The 11,138-nt window shown below is 54.8% G+C and overlaps 2 protein-coding genes across 2 annotated transcripts in view; one reads left to right on the top strand and one right to left on the bottom strand.

Annotated features, from left to right (window-relative positions):
• Positions 1–1,900, bottom strand: part of MONBRDRAFT_8015 (uncharacterized protein) — a gene marked incomplete at both ends in the record, with an annotated part of 6,109 nt that extends 4,209 nt beyond the window's left edge. Inside the window, 3 exons of the mRNA XM_001745492.1 lie at positions 397–624; positions 900–1,601; positions 1,745–1,900. Of these exons, the coding sequence (XP_001745544.1) occupies positions 397–624; positions 900–1,601; positions 1,745–1,900 (1,086 nt within the window). The remainder of the gene's footprint in view (positions 1–396; positions 625–899; positions 1,602–1,744) is intronic.
• A 470-nt stretch (positions 1,901–2,370) lies between these two features.
• On the top strand, positions 2,371–8,153 carry MONBRDRAFT_32323 (uncharacterized protein; the record flags this gene model as incomplete). The annotated part of the gene is made up of 15 exons (XM_001745634.1): positions 2,371–3,255; positions 3,399–4,022; positions 4,156–4,263; positions 4,344–4,408; positions 4,573–4,682; positions 4,784–4,888; positions 5,066–5,181; positions 5,279–5,437; positions 6,090–6,179; positions 6,295–6,354; positions 6,462–6,518; positions 6,626–6,695; positions 6,785–6,991; positions 7,385–7,489; positions 7,870–8,153. The coding sequence occupies 15 exons, from the start codon at positions 2,371–2,373 to the stop codon at positions 8,151–8,153; spliced, it is 3,045 nt and encodes a 1,014-aa protein (XP_001745686.1).
• Between the last annotated feature and the right edge of the window lie 2,985 nt (positions 8,154–11,138).

The following is an 11,138-nucleotide window of genomic DNA, read 5'->3' as shown; positions in this document are numbered from 1 at the left end:
TACACATGGTGAAGAGCACAGACAAATCATTGAGGACCGTGTGTAATCGAGAACGAGCGGTTGATGGCACACGCACCGGTTGGTCAGAACCTTGAGTGCGTTGCCCGGAGTGACGCCGGCAAATAGCACATCGCTTTCCGGCATGAGCTCGGCAGAGTGGTCGGACAACATCATGTGCACGCCCAGCTCGCCTTGGGGAAGGTGGTTGCCATCCGCAAAGGGGCACGCATAGCCCCATTGCAGGAGACGATTCTGAACGGCTTTGTGCGAAGCCACTGCTTTAACGCCGTGTTTGGAACGCGTTGACTAGCCAGGCGAACCATCAAGGGTCGATTGGATGCATGAGGCGTTGTTCCACAAATCGAGAGGCTAGCCGAGACAAACGGGTGCACTGACCTTGCGCCGAAAGCTACCAAGGCGAGTCTTTGACTTGCTGGCCTGTGGAGGTGGAGCGTCATCCACGACATACTCGGCATACAGCCAGGCCATAATGGCCAAGTGCGGAAGCTCATGCAAGTTGCGCAGCGCAAGAAAGCCATCAAACACCAGGCGGGTGTCCTCCAAAGACTTGAGGCGCACTGTGCTGGGTGGTGTCACAAAAATGGATCCGTTGTGGACGCCCATCTATCGAGGCACACCGTGCCAATGAGGGTCACCTGGTGCGAGCGTGCTCGGTTCCAACGGCAAGGCGTGCTACCAAGGCAGGCCTTACCGACAGTTGGTAACCTTTGATGGCAACTTGCCCTTCGCTGACACCGTGATGCTATAGTAGACGTTGATATCACGGCAATGGGAAACGAGCAAGAAGATGTGAGAAGAAGATTACTCGCTGAGCCAAAGCATATGAGCCGAGAGCCTTCCTGAAGGCAGAGGCTTGGGGATGAGCTGATGGAACCAACCAGTGCAAGGGCTGCCATCAGCGTGTTGCTGTACTCTGAGGTGGAGGGAAACAGGGTTACGGTTATCTCAGCTGCTTCTCGACTGCAGGGCTCAGCCGGTTCGCAAGTGGTCGGCCAGGGGAGCCCAGATGTAGGATTCGTCAAGACGCCAGCCGGTGCATCGTAGGGCCCAAAAAACCAGTTGTCTTGGATATAAGGTTTGCAGTGAAGGAGCGGTGGCCATTGGGCCAAATGTAGGTGAAGGTGGCCGCGCTGACCCACGTTGCCCGCGCTCTGGGTGAGTTCATCCCAGTGGCTAGCGAGGGGGCCATCCTTGAGGACGAGAAGCGCGCGCGGGGTACCGGGCAGCAGAGGTTGGTTGTGGGTCGGCGCTGCATCGGGGCGAACATCAGTCATGCTAGGCGCTTCGGAGAGCTGAGAAAAGGCTGGCAGGATGGTCCAACCCAGCCCTAGGAAGCGGGTTGTGCGCTGATTGGCTTGGCGGGTCGGGGCCTGGTACCGCAAGACGAGCTCAACCACCACGTGACAGTCTGGGTCTAAAAGTCTTGTGAGGCAGGCGGCACGGGCATCAAGCCGGATATCAACATGCTGCTCGTGCCAAGGCACTGAGATCCAGGACGATTGCCAGGTGCGTCCGAAGAAGACGCGATGAAAATCATCGAAGCAAGTGTAGCGCACGGCCACAGCCGCTTCCGAGTCGGGCTAAGCAGCAAGGAGTCAAGCAAACACCCAGGGTGAAATTCGGTTTGGTGGTTTGTGTGGAATGAAAGGTCGAGCTGGCTTCTTCTTTTCCTTTTCCCTAGTGGACGAGTACACAGTATGCACAGCAGCGCGAGGGAGCTAACCTCGAGGTAGGAGGGGAGGGGAAGGTCCTTGATGGCCTGGCTTGTCAAGACGAGGCCGTTCCATTCGGAAGCCGTCTGGAAATCATTGTTTGGAGGCAAAGGTAGGTAGGGGATGCGCCGCACATCCTCAAAGCGCATGGCGACGGGGCTTGCCATGGCTAGTCAATCAAATTGACAGATGCGCACTAGGGGCCAGCTTCAAAAGGAAACCGAGCAGAATACCCCCGTTGCTCGTCGTGCTTAGCAGCGAGGGCGCATTGGCTTTCTGTTTCTTGCGAAGCTCGTGCTACCCAAAAGCTGTAGATTCGCCGATCCCTCCCGTCCTGCAGAGACAAATGGCAAATCGCGGACCTACCGATCTCTCATGTAACTCACCAGCCAGCACTACCAGGACCAGCAGCAGCAGCCAGGCGTGGTAGCGGGGCTCGAGGAATGTTCCACAAATTTTTTTTGAGCAAAAATCGAAAATTTTAAAAAAATAAAATGAGAAAATAAAACCGATATCGAGCATAACCCTTCAAAGTTAACTTTCTGACATCAAAATTTTGCTGACAAACTCGTGGGTTTTTTTTAACTTTCCAGGTACGAATGAGACTGTGCAGGCATTTTCTTCGCAGTGGAAAACCATGGCGGTGCTGCTGAATCGGATGGCCCTGGTGGCGGTCGTGTTGGCGCTGCTGGTAGCCATGGTGGTGGCCCAGGCTCATGAAATTGGTACAGTTGTGGAGCTGCCAGCTAATTTTACCTTGGGATCGTTTGAGGTTCAAGTAGCAAAGGGGGTGACGGTCGTGGGGCCACATGGGACGGCCTGGCAGTCCGGCTTGCCCGTGGCTGAGCTGACCCTGCTCAACTTTTCCATTGATGGGCGCGATGGTGTCTTTGCCGAAAACGGCAAGGCCCTGGATCAGGCCCAAGCCTTGACTTTAGTCAACGCCACGCTGGAGCACAGCTGCTTGAATATTGTGGGCTGGTTCGACAACGCGACGACCGCCACCTTGTCCCTGTGCATGACCAACCTCTCAGATGCTCAGCTCCATGCCACGCTCGCCCTCGGACCGACCTCGCGCTGCCAGTCCTATGGCGCCGCAGGTACAGGGCCTGTCTGCCAGCTGGCATTGCACACGGCTTCCCAAGCCCACCGGAAATACCATGGCTTTGGGGAACAATATTCGGTACTTGACTTTAAGGGCCGTCGCGTGCCCATCATGGTGGCCGAGCAAGGGGTGGGGCGTGGGCTCGAGCCTCTGACCTACTTTCTCAACACCTTTCATGATGGTTCGGGTGGCAACTGGGCAACCACCTATGCCCCAATTCCACACTACATGACCTCGGATCTGCAAAGCGTCTACTTTGAGGATGACCTCTTCATGTTGGTTGATCTCACACAAGCCGACATCACCACCAGCTACCACTTTGCCAGCGCCACAAGCTGGTACATCATGACGGCCTCGTCACCCAAGGGCCTGGTGTCTGAATATGCCCGGCATCTTGGACGTCAGCCCATGCTACCGGTACGGCAACGTCCTGTCCTCTATGTTGTTGCCCCTGATTATCGAACATTTGCTTGCAATGGTTGAAACGTTCTTGCAGGCGGCGTGCCGCTCATCCTGAATTTCCCCTTTTGTGTTTGATCATGTCCTGCTTCAATGACTAGGAATGGAGCCTGTCCGGTCCTATCATTGGGTTCTACGGTGGCACAGACCGCGTCTTGGAGCTGTATCGCAATGTGACCGCTCTGGGCATGAATGTGACGGCTTTTTGGCTTCAGGACTGGACCGGCGAGCGCGAGACAGTGTTTGGGGATCGCCTTTGGTGGAATTGGGTGGTGGATGAGGAGCATTATCCCAACTGGGACTCCATGGTGCACACCCTCAAAGCAAACGGCACCCGCGTCCTCACGTACATCAATCCATATCTCGCTGCCACCCGCGATCCCAAAAGTTCTTCCCCCTTTCTGTTTGCAGAAGCGGCCAAATTGGGCTTTCTGGTGAAGAACAGCACTGGCGACCCATACATTGACTACTCGGCTTCAAAGGATTTCACGTTCGGGACGATCGATCTGACCAATCCTGAGGCCCAAACTTGGTATGCCAACATTATGCAAACTAACATGCTTGATCGGGGCCACTCTGGTTGGATGAGCGATTTTGGCGAGTACCTGCTCTTTGATGCCCGCCTCAACCAGTCCACGCCAGCTGCTGTCCACAACCGCTTTCCCGAGCTGTGGTCGGAGACCAATCGCCTTGCCATCACCAATCAAGACGGGACGCTCAAGGACGTACGTTGTGCAAATTGCACGGGCAATGGGAGATGAGCTGGCGTGGAAGATGCCAGATGAGCTGGCGTGGAAGATGTCAGATGAGCTGGTGTGTGAGGATGCTCTAAATTGCGTTTCTTATCTTTTGTGGCAGGCTCTTTTCTTCTCTCGGAGTGGTTTTCGCCAGAGCCCAACCTATAGCACACTTTTTTGGATGGGCGACCAATTGCCGACCTACGATAGCTGCGACGGGCTACAGTCGGTATGTACGTCTGGTTGGGCCAGCAAGTCATCATGCCACCTCAAATTTCTCTGTACTTTGGCCTTGCGCGTCGTCTTTAGATGCTGATTGGCCGTCTCAACAGCGGACTTTCTGGGTTTGCACTGAGCTCCTCAGATATTGGCGGGTGCGTGTGCCGCCTCCAAACATGTGTTGATTCAACTCTTGAAATAAGCTTGCTTCTGTTCTGCTCCGCTCTGGCCGCTGGTGATAGTTGTACTTTTCTTGTTCATCGCCTGACTGCTTTGGGATTCGCGGCGGTTGGCTGTGTGGCTGTTGGGTGAGATGTAGGTATACCATGGTCAACGTGCCAGTGGTCAAAATTCGTCGTTCCAAAGAGCTCTTACTTCGGTGGATGGAGACGTCTGCAGTGACTGACATGATCTTTCGCTCACATCAAGGTGAGGCAGCCTCGCTGGGGCGATTGTCCTTCCGCTCTCGTGGACTGGGTATTGATGGAAGACTCTAATTGCTTGGTGACACCACGCTTGCTGTGATGTAGGCAATGCACCCAACGCGAGCTGGCAGGTGTACTCCGACGACGCCACGCTTCGCTGTTTTGCGCGGGCAGCTGCCCTTCATGACCTCTTTGTGCCTTACCGTAAAGGTATGGAAAAGATTGTCGCCGTGACGCAGATCGTCTGACCGGGCGGGCTTTTGCGTGGTTGATTTTATTTTTGGCGCCTGCAAAGAGCAGGGTGGCGTGACGATGATGCCATGATTGACTTGGCCGTGTTGCTTATTTCGCGTGGTGTGGATTAACGCTTGGGGCCGTGGGGAACAGCTTTGATGGCATCTTACCAAACGGATGGACTCCCACTCATTCGGCCGCTCTGGCTAAACTTTCCGGACATTGCCATGGACACGGGTTTCAACAACAATACTGGTGGTGCTTGCAATGTGCGTGAGCCATTGGCAGCTTCTCTCGACCGGCCTCAAACCATCTTTGAAGCCAATCAACCATGTACCTGTATCTCACACGTTTTTGGAGTCATAGGCCGTTCCCGAGCTGCAACTGATGCTTGGAGATGACATTTTGTTTGCTCCAATTCTCGAGGCGCAGCAGACCTCACGGCGCGTGACCTTTCCCACTGGCATTTGGGTCGACATTTGGTCACAGCGCCAGTATTTAGGTCCTCAAACAACGACACTGCAGGTCCGGCTTTGATGGTGGCGCTGTGAATGGTGTTGTACTGCACTCACTTTGATGCGTTATTTGCGAGTGCATGCCCTCACCCGTTGTGTTCTGACTGGGCGGGCTTTAGGCACCATATGGGCAGCCATTGATATTTTTTGCCGGGGAATCTGCGTACGGCCCCGCCATCCATGCCAACATTGACCAAGTCACACAATGGGACTGCGTTCTTTAGCGTGAGAGAGAGGGAGTGAGAGTGTGTGTGTGTGTGTTTGTGTATGCGTGAGAGAGACTCCACGTCCAAGACATAGGCTAGAGGGCATAAAACGATGCCCCTTGCAAGGAAGGAGTTGGCCAGTGGGTTCTTCTAATTCAAAAATTGATGGGGGGTTTTTTTTTCTGACGTTGTGTGTGTGTGTGTGTGTGTGTGATTTTTTTTTTGACGTTAAAAGTGAATTAATCGATCAAGAACGTTGGCTGCGAGTGTGAGGCCGAGCGCACATCAAGTCGAGGAGGATTGTGCGGGAAGTAGATTGGCCAATGCCCGATTCTCGAGAGGCGTGTGATTGGGACCGTGACCGTGGCCATGGCTAACAATGTAGGTACCGCTGCTCCGTGTCCGCCCGTGCTTGCCTGCACTGAGTGCTGAAGCTCATCTCGCGTATCGGCGCAGCTGCTGGGCTCGGATTGGGACGATTCAGACTTGGTCAACGCTTACGAGAACGCCGTCACCAGCTTTGCCGAGGAGGAGGTTGATGAGCAGGTAGTATTTGCTCCTCAGTGCGTGCCTCATCGGGCGGAGCAGCGGCCCAGTAGACGTGAGCAGCGTGCCTTTCAGCACTCGTTGCTCATCAAAAATGCATGCAACAATTCCTTAGGCTGAACATGGCTTGAGCATGAGTGATTTGGCAAACGCCGCTGGCGCTGCAGCTCGCCGTGTGCGTCATTTGTTTGTTCGGAATGCATGTCGGGGCCAGTTGGGGCTGAGCCTACCAGTCATACACGCCGCAATGCTCACCTCTCACGCGGTGTCGCTGAAAATCAGGCAGGGCAATGGCAGGTCGGGGATATGTGCCAGGCTCGATGGTCTGAGGACCAGGAGGTGCGTGTGCATATCAAACGCGCGCAAACATGGGCGTTTGTGGCCGCAGTGCCGCGTCTGTTGCCGCGAGCCATGCAATCAACTCACGGTACTTGTGTATGACATAGGTGTACGATGCAGAGATAAAGCGGATAGATGCGGCGCGCGGGGAATGCCTCGTCTTGTACGTGGCATACGGTACGCCATGCCCCGTCCTTCTCTCACAGACGAGCCAACCGCATAAAGAAGGGTTCAGCCCATGAACACTCAGACTTGGCAATTTGTAGGCAACAGCGAGGTCCAGCGCTTGCTCGACCTGCTTCCGGCTGGGAGCGTGGACACAAGTTTTCATTACGCGGAGGAGACTGAAAATGGCGTGGTGACCGAACCCTCCGCATCTTCGACAGCAGCGCCGGCCCCGCCGAGCCAGGTTGCCTCAGAGACTGCTCGGGCGCCATCCACCGGCGCAGTTGAACAGAACGGCGTGGGGACACGTTCGCCCGCGAGCGGTACCGTGTGGTATCCCGGGGCTCGGTGCCGCGGCACGGATGCCCGCACTGACCAAGAGGTGTGCTGTGCTTGATCCGTATGCTTCAACAACTGCCTTGGTGCATGTACCGGTGCACACGCCCCTGCTGAGACTTTTCCGTGCGGCTGGCTTGGCGGTGTATGGCTAGGCCTCGGGACTTGTGGAGTGCGTCAACATGTATGACCAGTCTTGCACCGTGCGATGGCTTCATGATGGCCATCGGCAGCATGGCATCCCGTTCTCAGCGCTGGTTGTGGAGCCTGGTAGGCACCGCGTTTCGTCGACGTGCATGGTAGCCGGGTACAAAGTGTCTGGGGAGTCAATGATCTATTGGTGCATGCCTTGGTGCGTCGGATAGGCTTAGAAAACGGATTGCCAGCAGGCCCCAACTCAGGGCCACTCTCAGGGCCAGAGGTGTTGGCCAACATGACCATGCATTGGTACAATGCCGGCTTTTATACAGGTGGGATTCGTGGCGCACTGCGGGATGCAGGCTCTTCTTCTCTGGAGTTGGCAAGTTCATGTCGACCATCTTGTTGCGCACTTGTGCAGGTTATTATCAAGCCCTGGAGCAACTCCGCCATTCCAACGACACCACATAGTTGTTGGTCGTGTTCAATTGGGTCCCCTGCAGTGGGAGACAAAAACCCATAACATCTGCTGTAGCACCGTTGCCGCATCTGCCAACCAATAGTGAAACAGATGGACTTGAGAAAGAGTGGTGAGAGGGGAGAGGAGAGATGGGAGCGCGCGCGCGTGGCATTGAGGAGATGATTGGCCTGATGAGAATTTACGCGAGAAATCAACCGAGACATCGCGACTTGACCTCTTCTTCTCTCTAAGCTGCAAGTCAGACCCTCAATGGCAAGCTGAGCCCTGTGAGGCGTTCCTGCGTGTTGCGCGAGCCCGAGCCCGAGCCCGACGTTCGCGACCCCACGACGCGCTTTCAACACTATCAGCAGCAACCCTGGCCCCTCTCTGCTGCGCGGACCTTTTCGTCCTCAGTTGTCCAGACTCACCACACAACCGAAACCTCGCCGAGCAAGAAAGTGGCTGCATGGGCAATAACACGACACAACCGCATGGGGTTTGTCAGCAGCCAAGCGTTTGGGGGACAAAAGACTTAGTATTCAGTTTCGCTGTGCAGCTGGGTTTCATGCAGCAGGTTCAGGTTTAGGGTCCGGGCGCAACGAATTAAGCACCGCAGGCACACAGACACACACACAGACACACACAGACACACACACAGTCATACACACACACAGCATCGTTGTTTTTTTTTCAACCATGTTGTGCATCATCTTGCTGGACGAGATACGAAACGATTTTTTTTCCCGCTCTTTTTTTTGCGTTTCAGTCTCTTTTCCCGCCGCTGGTGGAGAGCCGCCCTGACTGCACACCTCGCACCGCGACTGCATGGACTACACAAACAAAGTCATCACAGCCTGTCACAGCGTCGTCAACTCCACCCAAACCAGCACGACCGTCTGACAAATTGACCATGATCAAGGCAAACTCAACAACAGGACGACAATCAGCATCCCGATTGGACGAGCCATCACACTCAAGGGAGAACCACGAGCGGCTGGGGAAGCGGACCGGCGAATGATGATGCATGCGAGGGCAAGGGCTTTTAAGGCTTGGCTCAAGAAGTAAACCCCTCACGGCAGGAGGGTCTTCAAGGCCGGTGGGTTTCTTGCCGGTGGATGATTCAAGAATTCACGGTGCATCTGCAAGCGTCACTTGGGTGAGCCCATGGGGGGAAACGTTGCGTGTCCCGGTCCCCGCCATCACCGAAGCAGCTCAAGAAGAAGAAAAAAAAAACGAATGAGGAAAACCATCACATCGGCGAAGCCTGCTTGGAAGGGTCTAGGGCAAGAGGACTCATCACTCCAGCTCCCCCTTTGATGGATGTCCATGATCACTGAGCAAGGCAGTAGTACAAAGGCGGGCAAGAGCAGGCTGTCCAAATCCAAGACATGCATGGTTGATCACTCGTCGAGCACGCAAGCCAGTATGAGTGCTTGCAGTGCTCGCAGTTCCCATCCGAGGACACTTTGTGTCTCATTGCGCGAGGGCCTGTCATCAAAAAAAGCCCGGAGGGCTGAAACCGTTGAAGCCCTGGTTCGTCTGGCATCACCCACCCATCCACCCATCAAGTGGACAGCTACATGTTACATGTGACTGTTTCCATCGCAGGCACAACAGCAGACGTAGTTGCGGACAATCGCCGGTCGCGTGTGTGCGCGAGCCGAGCTACCCCCTGTTCCTCGCCGCCGCAAGTAGGACCAGCCGTTGATGACAAGGGCCGAGGCTTGACACCGCGCTTCGATCGACAAGCGAGCCAGTGAACATGCAACGGGTTGCGCTGCCGGCACTGGTCACTTGGTGATCGAGTCATGGGGACAACCCTTCAATTTAAAAACTCGATCTTAGCGTCGAGCAGGCTCGGTAGGAGCGACGCGGTGGGGGTCCAACGCGGCATTCAGACCCGCCAATTTATCACGCTCTCGGATGGCAGTCTTTGTTGGCTTGACAGTGCCTGTTGCCTTCAAAGCAAAGGCCTGTCTCCCTGAGAGGGGTGTGCCCCATCCGCTCGTGTGGATTGTCGTCGAGCGGGTACGCCCACTAGTTGCATTTTTGCTCGACCGCTCTCATCTCGCATCCTAAATCGTTCGTACCCCACTGCGCTTCCTTTTTTCGATCGTACCGAACCCACCTGCCCCTCCCTTCCCTCGTTGGTTGTCTTGAATTTGTAAGTCTTGAAGGTTTGCAAGCCCAGAAGAGTTGTTGTGTATCTTCTTTCCTGTCAGCGAAGGCAGCCCCATACCGCACCCGCTTATTTGCCCACTTTGCACCTGCCTATACCGTGCCTGCCTGCGCCTGCCCATATCACCACCCCATCCTTCAGATTCATTGTTTCGCCCGCTACTCGCCGCTACATCTTCCATTGTCAGCATTAAGTGTGTAACAGACTTGACTTGACCCACGAGGAGAGGCTTGGATTGCGCCGCTGCCCGATTCTTCTTTGTTCTGTTTAGCCCTGCTGCATTTGATTCAAACGACCAACCGCCATCGCTCCATCGGTTGTTTCACCTCATTCGTCCCCGTTCGTGTGCATCATCTGCCTGCGCACAACACATTGACCCAGCACCCTGCCAATGTAGTGTTGAGTGAGTGAGTGTGTAAGTGAGTGTGTGAGCGAGTGTGAGTGTGTGTGTGTGTGTGTGTGTGTGTGTGTGTGTGTGTGTGTGTGTGAGTGTGGTTGCTCGGGTATCTGCACCACCTTTACACACGTACAACCGCAGCAGTCGACGCACTGCGACTCGTGATAACTTTTCCTGATGACGCTGTTCAAATGGGTGGCTTTTGACAGCTCGACAGGTGTTGTGTGGATGAGCAAGATGACTTTTGTCTTTTTTTTTTTTTTTCAATTGTTCTGTGTTGGGTTGCTTTACATGTTAATAACCGTGTGTTGGTTGTGTGGTGTTTAGTAGCGTGTTGCTCATCGTCACTGTGTGTGGGGCATTGTTTCAATATCTTCTCACTCATCCACTCTGGGATAGCCCATGGGATCCCATACTACGACTCCTAGCCTGCCCACACCAACCGGGTGTCAGGCTTGATGTTGCCACGCGGACCACATTGTTCAGTGTTGGCCTTGACGTGGTCAGAGTGTTTTCTGGTTGGCCTGACGTCAGATACATCCCCTTTTTTGTGTTGGTTGTGTTGCTTTTTGTGTTGGAATGCTTGGCCTCGTGGATGGGTGCGTGCGCACTGTTCTGTTCTGTTGTGTCTCTGTCTCTGTGTAGGCCTCATGTGCTTGGCGTGGGTCTTGCCTCTGTCGATTGGCATCAGCATGTGGGGCCGCGAGCAAGTTAGAAAAGGGGGGTTGAGGGTTTGAGGGGGGAGGGGAACCCACGATGTGGGCAGTGCCAGCTGGCAGCGTTATTCCCTTCACCACAATCCCACACACTTCTTCACAGTCACACATCACACCTCAACACTTCACACGCCACCACAGACACACACACACACACAGACACACAGACACACAGACACACAGACACACAGACACACAGACACACAGACACACAGACACACAGACACAC

This window comes from Monosiga brevicollis, genomic scaffold, assembly GCF_000002865.3.
Source record: "Monosiga brevicollis MX1 MONBRscaffold_9 genomic scaffold, whole genome shotgun sequence".
Classification (NCBI taxonomy): domain Eukaryota; class Choanoflagellata; order Craspedida; family Salpingoecidae; genus Monosiga; species Monosiga brevicollis.
This window is presented reverse-complemented; position numbering and strand designations above follow the sequence as displayed.